Raw genomic sequence first — 26107 nt, 5'->3', positions numbered from 1 at the left:
AACAAACAGAGGGCATAGAGAGACAAATAACTTGTCCAAGATAACTTAGTGGGGAAATGGCATAGTCAGGACTTAATTTCCAGTCCTTTGACTTCAAATCCTATCTTCTTTCCATGACACAGTGCTTGAAAATTTCTTAACTATTATGCCTACAATATAAGTACATAATTTGATGATGTTTGTAGTTTTCACAGTGATGAGATAACATGGAAAGAATTCCAAACCTTGGTAGCACTGAAAGGCCCCATGTGCCAATTAAACCAGTACTAAGAGAAATCATCATTGCTAAGTCTTTTTCAATGTTCTGACTACTAAACACAAAGATCTCTGTGAACTTTTGAAGGAAATTTCTTCTTGTGTTTAAATGTAATTTCCTTACTTTTTCTCATTCTGTTTTCATGGAAATTTTCTGGTTTATGTTTTCTAACTTAAAACTTTTTCAAAAGTATCATTTTCAGCCCCTGGTTTGAACCCAGCTTGTCAAAAACTTCTCTTGGACCTCAGGCCTGTCCATATTTAATAAGTGTATTTCTTTCTAGGAATTAGATGATACACATGGAATACTACATTGTGAATGGTTTTTCCAGATTTAAACACTAACATAAGTTACTCTTGTATTTTCCTATATCAGGGAATAAAGATGGAGGAAGCTATGATCCACACAGGTATTCAGACTTTTTTATTCTCCCCAGCAGCTGCTTTCCCAATAATTGCATGATTCAGTCCATTTCAACTAATGATTATTCCTTGCCATGTTGTACAAAGAAGTGCTAACTTGTGATGCATGCAAGTTCTAACAGCATCCTACACTGCATTTTGTTATTGATTTCAAAAATAAAATTATGCACTTAACTCCCCTTACTCACAGTAAAGCATAAACCAGCACACTTAACTTATTCCGTGATGATTTTTGAAAACTTTAAATATATATATATATATATTGAACTACAGAAAAATATGCATTGATGTGGAGAATAATATTCTAAGAGGAAAACAAAAGAATCTCTTTGGAAGGGGGAGGGTTGTTCTCTAAGTACTTGGAAATTTCATAGCAGCTAATTATCTGGAAAGATTTCCTGAATATAAGTTTAAAAATGTTTCTAGGCATCAGTAGTAATGAGAATTTTAAAGAAAAGAATGGGGAATAAAACAAAGAAGACCCTAGATATTACCACTTAATAAATTCTAGAAACTAAGCTTCAAAAGGATGTTGAGAAATATTGATGTCTAATCCTAAAGTGGCACATTAAAGCATGTCCCAGGTCCAGAGTTAGGAGTTCAAAAACAGCAGCCTCAGATACTTACTAGTGTGTGATCTTGGACAAGTCACTTAATCCTATTTGCCTCATCTGTAAAATGAGCTGGAGAAGGAAAATTACAAACCTCTGTAGTATCTTTGTCAAGAAAATCCCAAATGGGGTCATGAGGAGTTGGACACAACTGAAGAATGGTTGAACAACAACAACAACAACAAAAAGACAAAGGTGACAAAAAGAAGAAGGAAAGAAAGAATTGGCAAACCCCCAATTTTTTTTTTTTACATAGGCTGATGAAAGATCTTTTAAAGATCATCTATCCAGTCAAACTTCCTCATTTTGACAAACAAGAAAACTGAATCTATCAACTGTTATCTATCCACTACAATAAAAGTTCACTGTTTCATTGTGTCATGGCAGTGACCTTGGCTATATCTTAAGAGATCAAGCTCTAGTGAGCCCAACTCTAGTAAGATTGAAGGGCTTCAAATACAGCCCTAGTGACAGACTTTATGAGTTCACAGACATTCAATTCCATAAGCTTAGCCAGTAGATGATTTTGCTTTCTCCTTTAGCCACAACATATCATATAGAATGTCTGTTAAAGAAAAGGAAGATTACAATCTATGTTTTTATAGGACTCATAGTGATTAAAAAAAAAAAAACGTCTTTTATGATACTGAAACCAGAGAGCCAATGCAGCCAGGGCTCCATCTGGAAAACCTTACTGTCAGTTGGGAGAGCTGAAGAGAAAGGAAGAAAATAAAAAGGAAGCAATTTCTCAGTGTACTTTTGGAATAGACAGAGAGATCAGGTATTATTAATAGAGATAAGTATCTGATAAAAACAAAAATAGAAATGGAAGAGATAGAAATAGAGGTGAAATAGATGATAGATGATGTGGAAATAGACATGATCAATGATTGATATAGATGATTTAGAGATTTAGAAATAGATGATAAATAGGTAGATAGATAGATGGATGATAAGTGATAAATATAGAAATAGATGATAAGTAAAGATAGATAAATAGGTGATAGATGTAGAGATAGATAAATAGGATGAAGTGATAAATTGATAGAGAAATAAAAATAGAAATACAAATAGATAACAAATGATGGAGAGAAAGATAGAGAGAAGTGATAAGGGATGGGTACTAAAGGTAGGAGAAAGAGAGAGTAATAGATAAGAGGTAAAAAGTGGATGGATATTGTGTCTCCTTCTTTCCTTTTTCCTTCCCCTTGCTTTCACAATCCTTTCCTTCCCCTTCCCATTTGCATCACTATGGATACACATTTAGACATAACAGAAGAATTCATTTTAAGTTATTTTCATATAATATGTTGACTGTTAGAATTGAGATTATAGACCATGAAAAACTTCACACAGTTTCTTGATTCTGCCTTTTACTAGATTTCCTAAACAGAGCATAATGTTTTACATCAATATTAACATTAGGCTTTCATTTCTTTTGAGTCCACAAAGGGACTAGATCATATATGTTGACCTTAAAGGAACCTTGAAAACTATCTCTCTCATTTTAAAGATTAGCAAAGTGAGGTTCATAGAGATTGTGGCTTTTCCATGATCACATAGCAAGAAAGTGTTAGAGGAGACATTTGGACCCAGGTGTTCCTGATTCCGAGTGTAGTTCTCTATCTACTACACCACAATGTTATTTTCTGACTAGCTTTATTAAAGAATTCAAGAATTTTTATTCTGCATTCTTTTACATTTTTCATGACATTCCTGTGATGGAAGGAATAAGAATTAGTTATTTAACATATTAGCAGACTCAAAGTTGTATCTTCAAATGCAAAGCATTAAATCAGCCTATATATCTCTAATTCCTAACCAATTTTTTTTTCCTTTTTACTGAGACCAAATTAATCATTTTTATGGGTTTTGTAGTTAGATACTGCCTTTTAGTAATGATGTGCTAAATGAAATGATGTCATATAGTATGGTTATTTCAACAATCTCATTATGGCTTTGGAGCATGAAATCATAATAACCATTGGGTTTTCAACATACTTACCAACAGAGGAATCTAAAAAGGAAAGAAATACAGTGGAACTCCAAAGTAATTATATTTTTATATACTCCATATATCCATGATATTTGAATAAGGTCTTCATTCTCTGGTATGTGGTGATAGCATGCAGGGATCACATGTGATAAAGCATATGCCATGAAATAGATATCCAAACAAAAATGGCCCTAAAATAACCATTCTGAGGTTATACACAACTTATAAAATCAGAAGATTTTTGGAATTGGGAAAAACAACAATAGCTCACATTTTGCTTTTGTTTATACTTCTTTCCTTATAAGTATTATATTTAATTATTATGTATCAACACAGACAAGGAAATTCAGACCTTGTCAAGGTCAAATGGCAAAAGTAGCAGAAATTAAACTGAAACTCAGGTTTCTATCTGTTCAATCAAGGGCTCTTCCATTAGTCTGTGCTGCCTCCATAGTCCCAGTCCTTTGAAAAGGAAATCATTGGACAAGTTTTCTAGGGCGTGTAGAGTCATCAGGGAAACAGGTAAATCATTTGCCTATTAGGCAAATTATTGCCTGAGAAAATTTGTTGGACACCAAAATGTTGTGTTTGATGCTGTTTTGCTTGATATCCTGTCTGCATTTTCAATGAAAGAAAATAGATTTGACAATTACCAATTTTGTTTTAAATTGCTCAAAAGCACTCCCACAATTTTAATTTCCCTCTTCCTCCATCACTATGGAAGTAAAACTGGACATTCTTCCCATTGCCTAGGTACATACGAAATAAGAGCTGTTAAGTAACCATGATTCTTTCAGACTTTAATATTTAAAACATTTACAATCTATTTGTATTAATAAAATTATTGGATTTTAAAAGACTTTTAAAGATGTGGTAGAAACCAAGCTAAGGACATTTGAAAGGCTACAAGTCCTTATAAATATATATGTATGCATTATATATATATATATATATATATATATATATATATATACACACACATATATGTGTGTGTGTGTGTGTGTGTGTGTGTGTGTGTGTGTGTGTATAATTAATTGGGCTAGACTTATTAGGTCCATAGTCTTTCAAGTATGACTTCTTTCTTTTAGGGAATAATTTAGTTTTTTATTCGCAACAGTGACTCAGAAGCCCCTGGCAAAACAACCTGATTTCCTAGTTCAGCAAATTCATTTTGCTTTTTTTCACTTATTGCTTTAGTTGACCTTTAATGCAAGTAAAAGACATATGAGCATATGAGCTCAGGCTAGTAGTCCCTAATTTAAGAGAGAAACCAAAATTTTTTTAAAAGATAGCTCAGAGAGTACTTTAGTAAATAAATTTGGCTAAAACTGAGAGCTTTCTCACTATTCTGTTTTGGAGAAAAAAATAGGCATGTAGTCATTAAATTATTTGGGTTTTATTTTGTCTTTTTCCATGTTATATAAGAATATTAATATTGTTCTCCTCCACATACAAAGTCAGAGCTGCTATGAGAGATAGTCTCTCTCAGATTTCTCTGAGATTGCCAGCATTTTATTTCTACTTCACCCTTTGTTTTGTAGCCAGACTCACTCTCATTATCTCTCTATTGCCTCTTCGACTTATAATTTGCAGCAAAGCAGCACCTCTCTGTGCCAGGCTTTTTTCTTGGATGGTGTTTTTCAGCAAGTCACAGACTCAAAAACTATGCTTCTATTTCTTTTCTTATGATTGCCCTCCCTTAATTTAAAATGCATTGCAAACTTTAAAAGTGGTATGTGTATATATAAAAACTAAAGCATGATGTATATATATATATATATATATATATATATATATATATATATATACATCATGCTTTAGTTTTTAACCTTTTTGGTGCTATGGATGCCTTTGGTGGTCTAGTAAAATCTCTTGATCCCTTTCTCAGAATGTTTTTAAATGCATAAAATAAAACACATAGAATTACAAAGTATACCAACTATATTGAAAAATAGTTATCAACATATATTTTAAAACAAATTCATGAACCCCAATCTAAGAACCTCTGCTTTAGATGAATAAAACAATGTGAGAAAGAGATAAATTTTAACTGACAATGTCCTTAATAATTAAAAACAAATATTAATTGATCATATAGCCCCAGAACAAAATTGTATCACCATTTGACCAGACATTAAAGAAAATTTCCATTTGATCACTATCGTTATCATCATTCATCAACATTAGCTAGTTATTAAATTATCATATATTTATCTTGTGAATTGTGTATATATTCTTACTGAGACTGAAAAGAAGTTTTTCAAGCATGGAATCTTTTGAATATTGTAGTTATATTGTTGTTTTGATTTAGGAACATCTGAGATCAGTGGAGAATTGTGATAACTAAAAAATGACATTTACCTTTAAATTGTTGTAATGTCAAGAAAAATAATTGAGAAAAATAATGCTAATGAACACAAGTAGAAAAATCCAAATGTCAAAAAACATTTCCAAAATGTTGGTACTTCACATTGGTATATATACAATTCAGAGTAACCTATTTGCTAACTAGTCATAGAGCATAATGGGAAAGTTGTGTGTTAGATTTTATTCATGTTAACTGATCATAAGCAATTACCTATCCTATTTTTAAGATTTAATTTTTTTGTTTGTTTTTTATTGCATTAGATATTTTAGTACTTTGAATCTATAAATTATCGCAATAATCTATTTTATCAAATGCATGGAGTAGCTAATAGTATAGTGGAGTCAGGAGTACCTGAATTCAAATTGTACCTCAGATACTTGACATTACCAGTTGTGTTACCCTAGACAAATATCTTAACCCTAATTGTCTTGACAAAAAAATCTAATGCTATTATTTGAACTAAAACTAGGTAAAGGAAATATTACCTGATATAAGACCTTGTAAATTCCCAGTTGGCTTATTGCCTATTGTCTGCATCTCTATGCAAGGTTAAAGGAAATTTTTTTGATGTTTATATCCAACCTTCCTAAGATGGCAACCTCCCTGTAAAAGTTTGATTTCTACATGTTAATGAAGTTTGAAATGTGAGAACATTTTAATACCGTAATGCTTCATTTATTTGAAGGTTATCCTTGTGTGAATATCAACCATCTAGCTAGCTCTGAACCTCAAAAGGCTATTTTTTTTTTATTTAAGGCAACTCAGATAATAAAGAAGCAACTCTTTGAATAGTTAGCAGTGACAAAAATATCTGAAAAGCTCTAAAAATTCAGCCTGATATTATGATTATTTGAATAGCTGAACAGAAATAAAGGAAGGTTCTTGACCAGCAATGACTATAAAACCCAATATATTACATTATATACATTACATCATAAAACTCAAGAATCATGAAGAAAAAAAGCAGGATAATTAGTCAAGATAAGAAAGAAGAAAAAAATGGAAAAAGAGAAGGATCAAAGAAGTTAGCAGTATTAAGAGTTATTTCAAAGAATCAGTAGCTGCTAGAAACCCCAATGGAGATGACAGTAAAGAATAGGGGATCCAATGAAAAAGAGGCAGAAGGAAGGCAGCTCTATGAGTTCTGAAATACAAGGAATCATGGTGTCATAAAGGCATACCAATGATAAAGTTTATAAACTCTATAAAGTCAGGACAATCAGCCTTGGAGACATATTAGGAACACCTAAGGTACTCAATGCAATAGAATAGTGTAAAAAATCATTTTAATGAAAAAAAAGTTTAAATTATTTTCAGAGAAATATGTGCAGGAACGCACAGACAGGAAAGCACATTTTGGGATTACCATCTGAAATAGTTAAAGTATTTGGCACATTTTTTTTAAATGAACCTGTATTCTTTAGGGAAATTTGTGTGTGAGAGAACTCATTCTTCAATTGTGGCAGATAACTATAGCATTACCAAATCAATTCTATTCAGTACTAGATATGAGTTTTCTTACAGAACCCATAATTAGAGTCTTTTCTTGCACTTTTGGTTCTTGTGGATTTTAATCCCAGAGGGGAAATGGCTACAAAGATATGAATAAATATGCATGAATTCTCCTGATTCAACAAGGATTTATTGAGTCAAGCTACTTGCCAATAAGATTTAGGATAATGGAAGAAAGAAAAGAGAGAGAGAGAGAGAGAGAGAAAGAGAAAGGAAGGGAAAAAGAGAGAGAAAAAGGAAGGAAGGAAGGAAGGATAGCCTAAGTAAAATGGACTGATAATTGCAAACCTTCCTATAAAGCCAAAACTAAATGACTTCCTTAGAAATTATTGATGTTATGCAACTTGGTTTTTTAAAATTCCTTTCAAGAAAAGGTCTTCATCTTGTAAGCTTCGCTTTTCAAAACTATAACTTGTATGCTTCATACATTACAATATAATGTTTTTTTTTTCTTTTAGTTGATATTGGTTTCAAAAAGGGAAGCAATCCTCCATTGGTACCTTCCTGAATAAGTATCAGGACATCATGCTATTCCATCATGGTTAGCAATAGACTGACCCAAATCAAATGGCAATCATTGGCTTTTCACTTTTTCATATTCATTAGACTCTGAGGGAAAAAAAGAAAAGTAGAAAGGAAGAAGCAAAGAAAAAATAAACAATATTGTAATTATAAACTGATAATTTCTTATTCATCTGTAATTTATTACTGTTTACACAATCTTGCAAGGAGTCATAGCTGCACTCCCCTTGTTTTTTCAGAACTGATGGGGGTTGACATTGAAGACTAATAACAGGAGACTAGATAATACTTTTGCTTTGGGCTAAGTCATAATTTGACTATGACACTTGGAAACTGAGATGCAAAGATTCCTTTGATTCCTTTTTTTTTCCTATCTTGATAACCTGTCTAAAGTAATGAAATGAACATCATTGGACGATTAGACTAACTCAGCATCATCAACCTTAACCCATTTTTCTAACTGGCTCTTTCAAAAGATTTCTTTGTTTATTTCCTGTTTGTTTTTTATCTACAGGACTAAAATAGTCTACTGTAGTGAAACACCAATATGAAGGAGAACGGAAAATATATAAATATAAATAAATAAATATAAAAAATAAGGAACAATCAGAATGAAGAAAGCATTTAGGTCTTTTTTTAAAAATTATATACCACAAATAACCATTCAAAGAGGGAAGCAGAGTTAAAAATGTGATGAAATACATATAGTAATATAAGCATTTTTTTCATACATATATATATATATGTAGTATGAGGAGTTAGAAGTGTTTGCTTGGATTCTAGTTTTGTTTTTGTTCTAGTTCTAAAATACTATAATTACTACCTGTATCAACTATTTTATCATTTTTCACATCACTTTTCATAGACATCTTATTTGATCTTACCAATAACACTATAAAGTTGGACAGATATTATTATATTCTTTTGAAAACTTACGAAACCATGTCATAAAACATTTTGGTGACTTGACCAAGTTTACAATAGGGAATAGTGGAACTGAGAATTCTCACTTCTACTCCAGAGTTTTTGTCATTATGCTTTCAAATAACAGAAATTTCTCCATATCCCCTTCTTTTTCTAGGTTGGGTCTTTTGCCCAATTACTTTTATAAACTAAAACTATTGTTTCCATACCAAATTTGTTGGGAAGAGATTTGTTAAAAGTCTATTTTTAATGCACTGCTCTGGGCATACAGTAATAAATTGTAGCTACTACTGAATTGAAACTCTTGTCTTCAATGTGAATCTTCACAAACTTGTTTGTATTTTCACAGAGGACAGTTATGGGATGGATGGGAAGGTTAAGCTGCCAAACTTCACCGAAGACATCAACTGGCAAGGACTGGAAGATTTATACAATATAAATGAAAGCTCCTATGAATACAGATACAACTATAAACTGAGTCTGGTTGACTGGACTAATTACTTGAAGGATGTAGATAGAGTGTTTGCACTGCTGAACAGTCACTATGAGCATAATAACACAAATGACATTAAAACTGCTCTAAAACATGGGGTTTTGAACACATCATCTACACCACCTCTGCTAGTGGAAATGACCTCCACTGAGTCAGATGAAGACATAAGCAGTATGGAGGCAGAAGAGTGGCTGCTGATTGCACCACTGGACTTGGGAACCCTGGATTTGGATTCAACACCATTAAATCAAGAGAGGAAACTTGAATGGAATAATGATATTCCTGAGATGAGTCGTTTGAATTCCGAACACTGGAAATATCGTCATACTGAAAAATGGATGGGGAATAAAGAATTAAATAGCTTTGAAATGGATTTCAGTGGCAATGGTTTAACAGAGCTGCAGGCAACAAATAGCTTCATTCTACAGCCCATTAGCAGTCATCAGAAAGAATCATACCAAGACAATGATCAGAGAGAGAATATATTGGAAGATCAAATGTATCTTCAGATGAATGCTGATGAATCATCAATTCATCAGGTTGCAAATACATCTGAAGTGGATCAGCCTATCAGATCCAGCAAAATGGAGACAATTTTTAACACCACAAAAAATAATCATACAAGAGAGAATTTACAAAACTTAGAAGGCAGTGGTTCTCCACTGTCCTCTAATTAGTTGAAATTGTAAACCTTATACACAGTATTTTTTTATTTTTATTAGCAAACTAATAAAGGCAATCATGCCAAAACACATTCCAAGTTTATTTGAACTATATGTTGTGGTTGTAATTAGTACATGTATGTATGTTTGTGTCATAGACCCAATGACATATACATTTTTTTTTAATTCTCAATTTTTCACAAGTAGAAAAAGACCTTTTTTTGGTGTTAAAACAGTATTACCCTTTGAAGGTCATAAAAACACCATGAAAAATTATTAAACCAAGATGCCAAGAATTGGAGTTGCATAGCTTCCAAAAGTTGTCACCATCAATGAATGTCTTAGTATACTCGCACTGCCTACATAATGTGTTTATGATCAATGATTTTTAACCACTGGAATTTCTTAATGTCACAGGTTAGAGTAAAATGATATTGCACTTTGAGATCTTTATTCCCTGTGTCATTTCTTCATTATTTTACTTGCTTTTCGTTGCCTCACTTTTTTGCGCATTGGGATACCATGCCATAGGGTCACATGAAAGAGATTCAGAATGGGTTATAAATGAAAAGTATATTGTTTTTATACTGTTTTGCCAGAAAAATATTGCATGTTTTTACTTTGACTCGCTAAAACTGAGTAGCAGAAGGAAATTGTGGCTAAAAGTGTTGAGAGATTTTAAATAACAAAGAAAGAATGAAAAATTGGCTATTCCCTCCATTTGAGGGGAGTATCAAAACATTTGTCACATCCTTGAAATATCTAAATTTGAGTATATTATTGAAGACATCTTATGAAAGACTTCATTTGGAAGGGTTTTAATAACATGAATAAGGGCCTTAAGAGCTGGACTACATAACAGGAAATCTATTCAATGAAATAAACTCATGAATGTTTCCTAATTTGAACAACAAACACACATACACAACACATATACACTATGAGTTTAATTTCATAGTATTTTGTTATATTTTCATTTTTATGGGCTTCACCAAATACTGAAATCTTTAAAAGTATAATATTCAATTAATTGCCTTTAAAACTCTATGCTCTTGAATTACTACTATTTTCCCATTGTAGATTTTCACTTAGCAACAAAAGAATTACCTCATTCATTTTCTTCACCATCATTCCCAACCTCTGTTGAAGAGTTTCCTGTTATTTTGTTTAGCTTATTGGTCTTTTGTTTTACATAACTCAAGAACTAAAACAAAAAAACAAAAAAACTGCTTTGTTTTTAAGATTCCTTTAAAAAAAAAAGATTCAGTTTCTCTTAGTTGAATCTAATTTTAAAAAGCTGTTATCATAGACTTTGTAAATATGTTTAAAACTAACTAACTGTTACATATCTGATGTATGTGTCATTGGCTGAATGACAGAACAAACGTATTTATGGTCATGAATGATGCTATTTGTAAATAGATCTCCCGTCATTAGGAAACCTACTGTGTTTTTAAGATCTTGTATAATATTCTGTGATACTTTTATAGAACAATTCTGGCTTCAGGAAAGTCTAGAAGCAATATTTCTTGAAATAAAAGGTGTTTTAATTTTATCTGCTTCAGATAAATTCACATGACCAAGTTTTTGTAGTAAAGATTTTTCTGCAATAAACTGATCTCATTTTACATTATTAAATCCCAGTCAGACCTCAAATCATTGTCTTCTATGAGGAACAACTAGTAATGAATTTCCAGTTTGAACATGATGATTTCCTTGAAGTTGCTTCATTTTTGTTTTGGGGGTTACAGGACAGGCAGAATAAGTCTTGAGAGCTCTATAGTTGCTAAATGAATAGAAGTCAGAATAACAAATAATATTTTACTTTATTGGAAGCCTGGATGGGGAAGAACTTCTAAACTTTAGTGATTGGTTTCATTCTATATTTACTAAGACAAGTCTCTTGAGCTACTTAGAAGTTTCTCTTTTCTGCTTCACTCTCTGGTTAAGATATTAAGGAATTGTTAAGTATCAAAGGATCATTTATATAAAAGAAAGGAAAAAATTGGATAGTTCTTGAATAATTAAGGGGAGACTATAGATTCCCTTTGAGTATAGCATTGAGGGTAAATATTTCCCTAAAGAAATCCTGGCCTACTTTCTTCCTAACACCTCGATCTTGAGACTAATGTTGCTATCCTGAAGATATCATGACATTTTTAGGAGAAATTGAAGCCAAGATTAGTGACTCAGAGAATAGGCTATAGCAAAAATAGGCTCAAGGTTGCTGGCATCTGGGAGTCTTGTAAAAGAGGTATGTCATCTCCAGGCATTTTACCAATAGAGATATAAAAATAATGCACTGAAAACACTTCAGCAATAGTTAATATGACATAAAAATATGGAATTTACTGCATGTGGAGGAGGTTATGCCCTTTTTTTCTGTAATATCATTGGCAAGAGCAGATTGGCCACCCAGCAGGAGGGAATCTAGAAAAACATAATGAAAGTCATTTACATCTAATTCCTCCTTCCCTTTTTTTCTTTCTCTCCCTTTGCTGATTTAGTATGAAAGAAGTCTTAGAAAGCATCCTAAATATGCAGTGCATTGCTGCTCTAAAAACACAGAAGTAATACTGGAAACCAACCACTATGTTCTCTAGTGGCTGTAATTAGTATCTAGCATCTTGCTTCAGACATGGGGACCAGATTAGATTATTTTCAATTTAAATCTCCTATATGGGATAGAGTTTGATAGAATTTGAGAGGTAGCTTGTATAGTGAATAGGTAGTGAACAAGGAATTAGACAGCCCTGGGTTAAAATCTCATCTCAGAAACTTTCTCTGTATGTGTCCCTCAACAAGACATTTATCTTAAGCCTCAGTTTCCTTATCTATAATATGAGGGACTTGTACTCAGTGGCCTCCTTGTAGCCCTTGGAGGAATTTGAACTATAGGGAGAACAAATGACTTCACTCAGATACTCTATCTCAACAGACTTTAAAAAGATTAAGATGGACTTACCTCCAAAGTTCATTAGTGTATTTTCTGAATATAAGTATAAGGTCCAATCAGTGTTCTTCTTTTTTAAAAAAAAATCTTCTATTTGTTGGCTATTGTCTGAATTTTTTTTAAGCAAGAAATATCATCCCTTATTCCACTTCATATAATCATGGAATCATCAAATCTTGAAAGAAGGAACTTCAGGTTAGCTAGTCTAACTCATACCTGAAATCTATTCTACCTTATTCTAGATGGGTGATCATTTGGCTTTGGTTAAAATACCTCCATAGATAGGGAATTCACTACCTCTGTAAGCAGCCCATTTCAGTTAGGGATAGATCTAATGGCCAGGAAATCTTCCTAATTTAAAACTAAAATCGATACTTTTAGAGATCTATGAGTCTAACTAATCTTCAATGTCCCAGATGCTTGAAGACAGGAAGACATATAGGGAACTCAAAGAGGCTGGCATTGATAAAGGGAGAATCAGAGCAAAAAGGAGGGACTTAAGTAACTCCATCCTAATTACATCTAGGCCTGAAAAAAATAGAAATGATAACAAAATTATTAATGAAGGCTAGAAGTACAGTTTAGAATTCAAAAACTTAATGACTCAGTCCTAATTATCTATAAAATCTATATGTAAATGTGAAAAAATAGAAAGGATAACAAAATTATTAATGAAGACCTATAAGCACAGTTGAGAATCCAGGTGCAGAATAGGTAGGTATTTAATAAATATTTGTTGAATGAAATCCATCCTAGCCCATTCACAAGGTATTGGTCCTTCAGATCAGAGGATATGAAATGGGGCTAGGCTGGCAATAAATGCAGTAAATTGTGTCGGGACATAAGACAAAGGATTAAAAGGCCATTTATGACTGAATTTTTATACCTTGCTCAGCTTTCTGGGTTGTAGCCAGAACTCTACTCTAAGCTATTTTCCAATGAAGTAGTGATTATTTCTCTTCTCAGGCACAAGGTGTCACTGTAGCACAACGGAAAAATAAAATTACATCCTACTGCCAGGGTGGGGAGTAAGAAATGTATCTTCATTGATTTTTTTTTTTTTTAATAACAGCACTTCCCTTGATGTTGTCATTAAACCAAAATGCACCTGAAAGAATCTGATCCATGGTGATTTCTCTATTTCTCCCTCACATAACATCTTCGTCATTCTAAAAAGCCACAGAATATTTTTGTTCACTTTGGGCTGATTTATATTGGTTTTAAGAGTTAGAAATGCAATAAGCCTCTGAAATTAAATGTAAAATGAACACTAAATATTGATCTCCTAACTGGCCGATGATCTGGAGAAATTTAAAATCCTTTTTGGCTTGGGGATCACAACAGCTACAGAGATGGACTGCACCGTTAGCTGTTCTGAAGAGGAAGAAAGGCAGCCACTTGAGAAAGATTTTGGCCAGCTCCCATGACATTGGTATTGTACCAATCCTATATGAAAAAAGCTAAAGGAAAGAAACTGCATTTGTCATTTATTTATTCCACAAGCGTCCTGTAGTTTCTACTTAATTAAACAATGATATATTAAGTTCCTACTATATACCAGCCACTGTACTAAATTCTGGGAGGTACAAAGACAAAAAATGAAACTGCCCCTACCCTCAAAGAGCTTACATTATACTGAGACATACAACACGTACACATTAAGAATAACAATAGATATGTGGTAATTTAAGGAGCTGCTGGGGGCTGGGACCAGAATAAGGAAAGATTTCATGTAGGAAACAGCAAATATTGCTTTCTGTAGTCCCTGAAGCAAAGAGGACAATTGAGGTCATTGTGTAGGAAAGAGAAAGAAATCCCTTTTGCCAAAAATGTCCACATAATTAAGAAAAAATGACATGTTTTAAAAGAGGTGGTTTTTTTAAATATATTCTGCTCTCCATAAGTAAACATGGACAGAGGCCTTTATGTAAATGATGGATCACAATGAAGAAATACTTTCTCTATCTCATATATAAACAACGAAATTGATTTTGTGAGGTTTTGCCACTGTTTTGTTTAGGTGGAAAGTCAGGACAGGGGAATGAAGAATGGAAACTAATTTCAGACCCTTCACAGTGATCTAAGCAGAATGTCCAAAGCTGGATAACTTCTCAATTTGAAGCATGATTCTTTTCCTTTCTTCCTCCTTCCTTTCTTCTTTCTCTTTTTTCTCTGTCTTTGTGTGTGTTTATTTCTGTCTCTGTGTGTCTTTCTGTCTCTATGTATGTGCCTTTTTTCTCTCTCCCCTGTATCTCGCCTCTCTTTCTCCCTCTCTTTCCTCCTTCCTTTCCTCCTTCCTTCCCCCCTCTTTTCTCTCTTCCTGTCTCCCTCCCCTCTCCTTTCTCATTTCCCTTCCTCCCTCCAACAACTCTTAAGGGACACTATATTTAAAGCATCAGCCTTCTTTCTCCTTTCATTTAGGAAAGAATCATAAACTCTGATTAATTTCTATACTCTTTCCCTTTTATCCTCTAGATCATAGACTCAGAATTCAGTGGTTTCCTCACATTACTAATCCCCAGCTAACCAGCTCTAAATAAAATAAATCACTATTTGATTCCCAATAGCATCAAACATCTCACTGGGTTCATAACATCAAATTTAAGCATATTTTGTCCTCAGGAGTCATTTTTATTATACATTTCAAGCAATTCGATCTCACCATTTATTAAACATCTACTTTTGGCAGTATCTGTGCTAGGTTCTAGGAGTACACAACAATCTCTCTCCTCAAGGACCTTATATTTTAATGGGGGAAATATGTGTACACATATAAGTGTAACATTAATCAAGAAGCAATGGGAACAAAAGAGAGATCCAATGATAACAAAGGTCCTTAACCTTTTATTTTTCTTCTTTTTTTGTCATGGATCTCTTTGGCAGTCTGGTGAAGCCAGACCTCTTTTCATAATGCTTTTCAAATATTAAAAGAAATGATAAATTTATTTTGATAGTGAAAATAAAGATGTAATCTTTCTTCCTGCTCAAGTTCATGGTTCTTCTGAAATTTCTCCAAATTAGGTCCAAAGATTAAGAACTGCTGCTCAAAGAAAATTTGAGGAGGGAGATAACCCTATTCAATATGCCAAAAGGCAGTCAGTTGATATCTGCAGATCGAATTTTGAAAACTGGTGAACTTATTAAATATATCCTATGTGATGTCAGAAAGACTGGGATCACTTTACTTAAGTTTTTTTTTTTTTTTAAGGCAATTCCCTATTCTGGAATATACAATATAATTCTTGAAGGCATAAGTGGCATGTAGGTGACATAAATCCTTTCCATCCTAATAATATATAAAGGAGCATTTAACCAATTCAATAAACATTAAGATTCTTTTAAATATTTGCTAGTAGAAAGAAAAATTTCAATCCCAAGAAGCTTACAATAAGATATATACATGGATGTATCTAAGTAGAACTATGACATTCCAAATTCATATTGATTGAAAAGTTTGAGGATACTGGAAGATGTCAATGTTCAAAAAGAATCAATTTATTCTTGGTGCCAGTCCTAGTAATGTTTTGATGAAAACTTTGAGATTATGCTTTTCTATTCAACTCAAAAGCTCCTATTCTTATCCCCAACTGGATGATAAAACGGGGCCATAACATCAAAATGCTCCTCTCCCTTTTTTTCATTACCTTTGGCTCTTCCCCTTAACTCCTCTGATTATCTATTAGGGAGATTCTGATATTGGAGTCATTATGTTCAACTAGGAAATGCTCATTTCAATTAGTGAATTCTTTATGAATTCCAAGTAGATTTTTCCTCTAAGGAAGGATAAAACATACACAAATAACTACACAGAATTCAGAATGATGTGTGAGGTCAGAGAGAGGAGAAAAGAGTGATTTTGAAAGGAAATAATCTTCTGAAGGAAGCTTCATGAAAGAAATTGAATCTGAGATGGGTAGATCTTTAAGGGGAAATATCTAGTAGATGAGAATGTGGGGAGAGGACAAAACCCAGGGGGTGAGGGAGCAGAATAAAGGGAAGAAAGGCAATACAAGAGAAGAGAAAAGGAAATAATTTCAGGTGACAGGAATGAATAAATATATGAAATAGTACTAAGAATGTAAGTTGAGGCCAAGTGATGAAGATTTTGAATAGACCAAGTTTTATAGACTTTATATTTGAGTTTGTGTCTATGGAAAAACAAATCAGCAAAGGATTCAAGCATGATAAAGAATATCCTGGCAATCAATTCCTTTTATCATTTTATAAAAAGAAAATGCCCAAAGGCTCACCATTGTTTCATCTCCTGACACAGCAAAAATCCAAAAAGGCAAACTCTGGTTTCAATCCAAGAAAGCAATGTATTCATTTATTCCTTTTTTAAATTTTTATTTTCAATCATCAAGTATTCAAGAAATTATAAACAAACGTTTACAAGTACATTGACAGTAGCTTTCATTAAACACGAAGTGATATATATATATTAAATGATCCTAAGTGCTCTCCAAATAAATAATAATTTTAAAAACCACAAAATGAGCCTTCTGTATGCAACAATTCAAAACAGCCTCTCATCACAAATATATTTCTATAAAGACGCATACACACAGATCTACATGGACGGACACACACACATACACACACACACACACACACACACACACACCATCACCACCACCACCACTAAGGATCTAATGCCAAATTATTTGACACTATATATCATTTTTCAAAAATTAATTAGAATCCAGTGTTCTTGTTTCATGCTCCTAATTGGGGTTCATGATAGAGGTATTCTTTGGATGAAAAATGTCCACTGTAAAATCTTAACCAGTTTTTTTTTTTTTTAATGTTTCATTCTTTGATACAAATTCCAAATGATTTTTTTTGGTACAACTTTTTGATTTAATGTGCCCCAATAATTATTTTACTTTCCAGGAATATTTTCTGCTTCCATTCTACCCAGTAAAAACCATAGGTCACCACGAAAAACATCACCCTTCAAGACCCCATCATTAAAAACACCTTAATGGTATAGATCTCTTCAAGAAAAAATAACAATAGGTAACCTGAACTATGTCACTATTTATTTCTTTCTGAAACTACTCTTAATATCTGCTTAGAATTGCTAAAATGAATATAAAAAGCACTGAGTTTTTTGTAGAAAAAGTATTTTCAATCACACTGTTCATTTCTGCAGCAGAAAGTCTCCATAGGTTAAATGTTGAGTAAGTTGTATTAATGAGCATGAAAAGTATTTCTTTCCCTGGAAATACTTCAGCTTTCCCAAAGTTAAGCACATGCAGTCATTTAGCACTGGAATACTGGGAATAATACCGTGGGATTAGCTAATGGTGAACATACATCCTTGGACACCAGTAGCACCAATGCAGTTCTTATGTTCCAGAAGCAAAAGAGAGAAAGGACATTGTAGACAAGGCTGAAGTGAATATTGATCCTTCCTAGAACTGAGTAAAACAAGCCCCATTTTGAAAGATCATCAGATACATACAAAACTTTCCTGAACTTAAAAAAAAAATAGTATATTTAGTGACCTTGTTTGAGACAGAGAAAATTAGAATGATTGTTACAGATGATTTCTATTCTGAAAGCCTATTCATTTAGCCCAGTGGCCATTCTGCACAGCCTGTTGTTATGAAATGCATAATGGAAATATGTGTAAGGCTCCCTACTGGTCTGGATAATGACAAATGAAGTCTGAGGCAAATCTGGGTTTTAACAGCATTTTGAAATCTATCTGTTAGGGGATTAAATTATTTGGGATATAATTATGCAAGTTATTGATGGTCATTATATGTCTGTGTAGTATATACATTGTTGAAAATACACACCAAAGCATAATCACCAAAGCTCCCCATCTCCAGAAGGGGATACCAGAAATGATAAAGCAGTACTATTAAGTCTGGATAATTTATGACACAGTAGGAACTGATCATTTCTTTGATGACAAATAAGAAGGAATGGAGAAAAGATATCCTGGTTCTACTGAAGAATGCAAGCTGAAACCAAAGGGTTCTTTTTCTTTTTTGTCTTGCTTTTTGTCTTTCTTTTACGTCTCACATAAAAAATTCTCTTTTGAGTAAACAGAAGTGTAGGTCCTGAACTGCCTATTGCCTCCCAAGACTGGGTCCATCTTGGCACAGAAAAGCACAAAATTTGGTACTAGAAAAGTAGTTCTCAAATTGTGATTCTTGAAAGTGGTCTTTGGACTCCTGTAACATTCTAGTCTTTAAACTGAATTGAGGCATAAATGAATAAATTACTTATGATGCCTAGTTTTATATTAAACATCACTTCTTAGCATTGTCATTTTATACATTTGTTCTGGGAGAAGTTTTTTCCTGATCACTAAAGCAAGTGATACGTATATTGGATCATTCTCCACAAGGGTGATTTTTGGACCAATGAAGTTTGAGAATCACTGAAATAACAAAGAAATAGAAAAGGGAAAATAAAATTGATGTTAATATTTTTGTATTCATTGCTATGTAGTAAATAGAGAACTTTGGTATTAAAACTGGGTTAATACCTATTGATATGGCAACCAGGTCAAATCAGTTTTGTTTTATGTAGAACTTGCTATATTTGGGGAGCTATGATATGAATTTATATCGAAATTTGAATGATTGAAAGAGTCCTAAATTTTCAATTAGTTAATCTTGACTCTAAAATCTGCTATTTACATCCCATGTGCTCTTGAGGAAAAAGCACTTAAGCACTGAGCTTTGATTTCCTCTTCTGTAAAACCAGGGAATTGGACCAGATTCCAGTTTTTCTCAAGCTTCAGATCCTATATTATGAAGTCAAGTTATAGAATTCTATTGTATTATTATCATTACAGAGCAGTTGTGCTATTATGACGCCCCCATGCTTTGTGTGGTAGTAAGTGGAAGTGAAATTCCCATAGTCAGATTGCTCATTTCCTGACAATTAAAAAAATGAATTTTAACTATTTTCTACTCAATGACTAGAAATGCTAATTCACAGCACACTCTACTTATATAATAGGTCAAGCTTGGAGCTCAGATTTTCCCCATAATTGGTGTAAAAACTCCATCTAGTAATGTAGTAGACAACCTAATATTAATATTAGGGAATTTCCTGAGGCTTATGGAAGTTAAATGACTTGCCTATGGTAGTTATTTGCCTATGGTAAATTAACCAGCAAATGCTAAGTGTGGATTGTGAACTGAGATCTTACTGAATTTGCTGCTTCTCCTCTAATACACAGCTCTATTGCCTCAATTAATTATAATAATTAATCATAGCTAGAATTTATATAATTCTTCAAAGTTTGGAAAGCACTTTACATACATTAGCTAATTCACACATTATGCACTAATAAAAATAAATACATTGATGAAATTACATTTTTTAAAATATGAACACTGTTCACTAGAAAAGTATGATAGTTGTTGACTCTTAGAAGAGTAACATGATATAAGGGGAGGAGCCTTTAAGAGTCACAAGAAAACCTGAGTTCTACTTCTGGTCCTGCTATTAAATAGCCCTGTGACCTTGGCTAAGTAACTAATCACTAAGCCTCAGTTTCCTCATCTGTAAAATAAGGTATCATATCTCTTCCATTGACTTCCCAATTTTGTTGTAAGGAGCAAATAACAATGGATGGAAAAACACTTTGCACTATGTAAACACTTTACAAAGGTAAGGCTTTACACCAGAGAGTTTAATCAAAAATATCTATCCCAATATAAATAGTAAAAAATGTAGAATACATATTGCATAGGAACATATGATATTTTTAAAGTTGGAAAGGACATTAGAGGTCATTTAGTACAACCCCTTCATTTTACAGAAAAAGAAATGAGGCCCAAACAGGCTAACTGACTTGTCCAAGGTCCCCCACAAGTTCTTAATAGTAAAGCCACAGAGAGAACACAGGATTTAGCATTCTTTCTGCCTCATCTTGCTACTTCCTATACAGTTGGTTTGTGTATCCACCCAAGGAAATGTGTAATATTCTGTAACAAATATCATTAAACACCTGAATTTAACTCTGTAAAATACTCAAATCCTCAGTTCATCCATCCTGGAAAGCAGAGTTTGACTTACATTGTCAATCACTAATCTGCCCTTTTGTCAAAAGAGGCACTTGAATGCTTTTTAGGTTTTGTTACTCACACAAGATATGCTCATGACCTCCACAGTTTATTATGTAGGTATAGGAATATGATTAGTAGCCAAGGAAAGTAGGTGATTTGGTGTATATTTTTGACAAATCTTCAAAAAAAGTTTCATTAAGAATTTTCTTGAAATTGATATACACCAAAGAACTGGTAGATGGAAATACTAAATCTCAGAGGAACAAAAATGTTCTGGACAAAATGATCACACACAAAATTGCTTAAACTTTTTTTCCACAATTCCAAAGTTAATTATCAAAGTACAGCTTAATTCATGTGCTTAATTAATGTCAGGAGTTTATTTAGAATGCATTTCAATGCCTAAAATAGGTTGTTTACATACTCAGTATGGAATATAAACATATTTGAGGTATATCACTACAAACTTATTCTAGCAGGATGCTTACTTAAGTGATCATTAAGATAGATTAATCATTAAAATCTAGTGAAATATATAATTAAAATTTTAATAATCATTTTCCTACTTCTAGGGTTTTTCTTGGATGTTCTACACAAAGTACTAAAGAAAGTACATTTGAAATATGATTATAAACATGTATGTTTATGTCTTAAATAAACATCCCAGGTAGACAAACACATAGGCATAGTCCTTGAAAGCAGTCTCCTCCAGACACTACTTGAGAGGTAATTATTAAAAACTTATGTGTTCATAAAGGCTTCTCACTAATGGATACTTAGTTTCATTACTAGACTATACCTGGAAACTCAAGAATTGGACACTTAGTAATATGACCTACTGGGAAGTACTAATCCCAACTTTCTTAAAGATAGAAAAGGCTTAAAGGACATCCACCATCAAGACCACAACCATCCATAGGTAGGAAGTGTATTATTAATGAAGTCCCAGAAATCAATATGGAGTTCATCAAATGGTACTTTCCAATGAGGTCACTGGTTGAAGAAGCAGTCAGTTAACATGATCAAGTCTGGGGCCAGAGGAAAGAAAGATGGGATGACATAAGGAATACTATAATCTTCAGTTTTACACACACACATACATACACACCCTTTCAGGTTAAATATAGGAAAATCTCAGGCAGTAATCTGATAATGAGCATGATCAAATCTTCAGTGTACTTCAGAGAATCTCCTTTATTTCCTTAGAAAGAACCAGTTGGGTAATTTGTTGTTATATATTTTGAATCATCTCTGATGTTCTGCTGGGCACATGACAATGTCCTCCTTTATTTTGTTTTGTATTTCTTTTCTATTTTTATTGGGGTTTTTTTAAATAAAATAATTTTTTTAAAAAAGAAATAAACAGTTGAATATCTCAGAATAAGGGCTTGAATTATTTCAAGTACCCTAGTATGTTCATGTCCATGAACCTCACCAGAAGCAATTTCTGTTTTAAAAACTATGAGGGTAAGAAGCTTCTCGCCCAATTAGAAACTTGACAGGGAGTGCAGAAGGAGCAACTTCTTTACTAGTGCTTATTTTGTTGGTTAATATCTATTTCCCCCACAAGGAGCTATTGTACTCCATTAACTATATGGCAGAAAGAAACTAAAATAGGGAGGTATTCACAAATTTCATTCATTGTGGTACAGATGAAAGAAGAATTGCTATTGAATCATAGGCCATGGATTCAACTTCTGTCCTGAAACTTACTGCCCAGGTGAACTTGGTAAAAATTACTTAGCACTTCTCTGGGTGTGTCAGTTCCCTTGTCTCTAAAGTAAGGGGCTTGCACTACATGACTTCTGAGGTCTTTACTAACCTTAACTGATGATCCTATGAAATAAGCAAAAACAGATTTATTTTACCATCTGCTATATGTGAATGTCAATAGACAAAAATCTTCCTTGCTTTCTCCTTTAGAAATACTCTTTCATTTTTAACAATAACTATTTCTCTACAATCTATAGACAACCACCATAAAAACATAACTAACATGACTAAAAGTAAAGAGAAATCAATCTATTAAAGAACATGCAAATATGGTTTTCATATTACTCTGTCAATACAACTAGGAATAAATGGTGGTAAATCTCACTCCCAAATCAGGAGGCAAAATTCTCAAACTCACATTTCCAATTATAGGAAACAGTTACCTGGTAGAGAGACCATTTCTTACACCAGCCCTGAAGACAAAATAAACCCCCACACACACACACACACAAGTTACCATGCCCTACAAATTTGCTTGCTATTCATTCTATAGCATGGATAAATATTTTAGGTATTGGTTACTAGGAGATATTTTATGATCAATCATGATGGAACTTTATTTTCTGACAAAACTATGCCCAAGGGACACAATAAATATTCTTTAATGGTAAATATAAAATGGATGTAAAAGGAGAAAACTCTCCCTTTAGGGCCATCTTACAATGTTCAAGATAGTAAAGAGGAAAGAAATAAAGATGGTAAGAGGATCTCATGAGATGACATTGAGGAAAATAGAGTCATCCATTTTAATCATTTTCAATTGAAAGTTGGTTGACTGACTGGTACCAATTCACACATCTAATTTCTACTGATTTCAAAAGGATTTCTTACTCCCAAGAATAACGGTCTTGATTTAATACTTTAATATAGGGAGAATTCAAAGAAATTTTCTTTAACAAAGACTACACATATCTATGATTCCTTCTTAGAACACTTAGATTTTTACTTAGACTTGGAACTACAGTGTTGAAATGATTGCCTAGTAGGTTGTAGGAGTAGGTGGTGGGGAAAACTAAGAGGAGGGAACTCACTATTTTCATTTTAAAAGTCACAAATGTAGCTGCCTTGACTGTGATTTTAGCCAATGAATTTGTCCAGCAACTATCCTAGAAAGGAAGTCAGCCAGGAGGTTCTCAGAGTCAAAGTTTTTCACCTTGCTCTTTTTTACAAGAGATATAGTTTTAGTTTATTTCCAAGCCCCTGCATTTATGATTCAGCAGCTTCTTTCCCAGCCTTAGAATGGAGGAGGCTGAAACAGAACACATACTCTGAATTCAAGTGTCTGCTATATTGGGCTTTGCCATGGTGTCTTTGAAGCTTCTGAAAACTTTCCCTGATATCTAACTCTTCTATGGCTTACAGTTATCAATAGTACTTTAAGAAAAAGAGGACAATTTTTTTTAGCTTCCTTTCCAGACGGAGCTGGATCAAAGGCTCTAAAAAAATAAAAATAAAACATGCCATACATACAAATTTCTAATCAAATTGCATAGTTTAGGCAAATTCACTTGTGCTTTGTAGCAGAACTCACAGTAGTTATAATCTAAAAACTATGATTTGTAAATGCAAACCTGATGATACATCTCACCTTTATTTGTTTGAAGTCTATATTAATGATATGCATCTCTATTACTCTTCTCATAATTCTGCTTAACAATTTAGAATATCTCAGCCTTTGATTTATACTAGATTGGAGCATGAACATTAAATTAATATAGCTGAAGTTATAACCTATCTTTAAATTCCATTTTCTGGAGAGGGGGATAAAGAAGACTCTTAAGTCACGTTGAGGTATCCAACTCGCAATCAGTAATGGCTGTTTGCATTGAGTTTTGTTGGTTCATAGATTATGTCTTTAGAGTTTAAAAAAGAAAGAAAAGAAGGCACGGGTGTTTCACAAGGCGCCATTTTCGATCCAACCAACAAAACCAAAGTCTTCCATTATGAACCTTCAGGTAAGGGGGCTACATGGCAGCAGTGGCTTCTTCCAACTCAGGGTCTGCTGAGGAAGTTATTGCTTCTGGAAAGGGCCCAGGGTATGTCTGTGCTGAATAATGGATTCCTCTTCCAAGACCCATTTCTTCCTGGAGCTCCCCTCTGTTGTTGAAAGTTGGGCATGATATAGTGCGAGAATAATTTTCACGGGGATCTGTGTGGCAAACTGTCTCACAGACAGTATGAAGAGGAGATGTCCTCCACCTTTGTCTCTGCAGCTGTTTTTCTTTGTATTTTATAGAGTACCATGCCAGGAAAATAAAAATAAATCCAACAAATTTGAGACCAGCCGCCAAACCGAAATAGACAAAACGAAATGATGTCACATCATATTCCCAACAAGAGCCTTGCACACCACAGTCCTGTTGCCAAAGCATGCAGGTGGTATCAATAACTGCTCCAAAATAAATTGGAGTAGGAATGTATGCTAGAAGTTAAAAAAAAAAGAAAGGATTCATATTTAGTATATATCAAAAAAGAGAAATACAGCTTACAAGTTTTGAATATAGACTATACAAGCTTTGTATTTCTAATGTGATTTTCTTTTGGATTGCTTTACTTATTTATTTTCATGAGAGATAATAGGATATATATTTAAAGAGAAAAGAGGCCTTTACAATCTACATTTCACATATAAGGATACTGAGGCCCAGAAACATTAATTTTTTTTCCCAGGCTTGCAGAGCTAGTATCTGACTTGAACCACTTGACTTACAGTCTGTACTCTACTATACTACTTTATCTCAAGCTTTATTATAAAAAATTTATTGCTATAAAATGTTCACTATAATGAAAATATATTCAGAAACTCATAGCATAAATAATTTTTACAATTTAATGTATTTGTTTGTTTTCTTTTTCCAATCCCCACTTGTAAAGAAAATTGTCAAAAAATTCTGGAATTGTGTGTCAATACTTTGTTATAACATGGAATTCTGACCACCTGGTCTATATTGCTGATTCATTCAGAAGTATCAGATACTGCTTCATGGGACAGAGTACTTTTACTGATTTTTAACTGAGTATTTTGTGATTAGACTTTTACCTTTTTGGAATACCCACCCACTGATGCAATACCTACCCTCTGGGTCAAAATAGATCAAATCCATTCTCACCCATCCATGTCAGTCCTTCAAATATTTGAAGACTTTTCAAGTTACTCCTAAGTCTTCTTTTCTTTAGACTAAACATCCTTAGTTCCTTATATTGCTGAGAGCATTGTGGTGGTTATATGAATAACATTTGCTTAACTTTCAGGCAGAAAGCTTATGAGGAATCACTTCCTCTTTGTCATACACACGAGAGATCCTGACATGGAATAGGAAAAAGAAACTTTATGGCCTTGGAGGATTAGAAGGTGGTTTGGTTTTTGTTGCTATTTGTTTGTTTTATTATAATAACATTTTAATTTATTTTTTGTCTTGACTTGTGATTTTAGTCCTGTAGGGAATTCCCAAGGAGCAAATGCTCTCCACCAATGAAGATTTGCAATTGTTCTATAAATGATAGTCTAAGAAAGTGGCTTAGGCTTCTAGAAGGTCAAAGGATTTATCCAGGACCACAGAACACATCAAAAGCAGA

General features: G+C 33.2%; 2 protein-coding genes across 4 annotated transcripts in view; one reads left to right on the top strand and one right to left on the bottom strand.

The window, feature by feature from the left end:
- The window catches only part of SULF1 (sulfatase 1), a 205112-nt gene extending 193708 nt beyond the window's left edge, over positions 1 to 11404 (top strand). Inside the window, exons 21-22 of one of the 2 annotated variants that reach the window (XM_051970068.1) lie at positions 632 to 665; positions 8961 to 9082. In XM_051970068.1, coding sequence (XP_051826028.1) covers positions 632 to 665; positions 8961 to 8991 — 65 coding nt within the window. In that variant the 3' untranslated portion in view covers positions 8992 to 9082. Of the gene's footprint in view, positions 1 to 631; positions 666 to 8960 lie in introns of both variants that reach the window. The other variant, XM_051970069.1, reaches the window with a different exon arrangement.
- A 5641-nt stretch (positions 11405 to 17045) lies between these two features.
- SLCO5A1 (solute carrier organic anion transporter family member 5A1) overlaps positions 17046 to 26107 on the bottom strand; it is a 395082-nt gene continuing 386020 nt past the window's right edge. For both annotated transcript variants that reach the window (XM_051970066.1, XM_051970067.1), the window contains one exon: positions 17046 to 24953. In XM_051970066.1, coding sequence (XP_051826026.1) covers positions 24496 to 24953 — 458 coding nt within the window. In that variant the 3' untranslated portion in view covers positions 17046 to 24495. The remainder of the gene's footprint in view (positions 24954 to 26107) is intronic.

Source organism: Antechinus flavipes, chromosome 1 (assembly GCF_016432865.1).
Source record: "Antechinus flavipes isolate AdamAnt ecotype Samford, QLD, Australia chromosome 1, AdamAnt_v2, whole genome shotgun sequence".
NCBI classification, from domain to species: Eukaryota; Metazoa; Chordata; class Mammalia; order Dasyuromorphia; family Dasyuridae; genus Antechinus; species Antechinus flavipes.
This window is presented reverse-complemented; position numbering and strand designations above follow the sequence as displayed.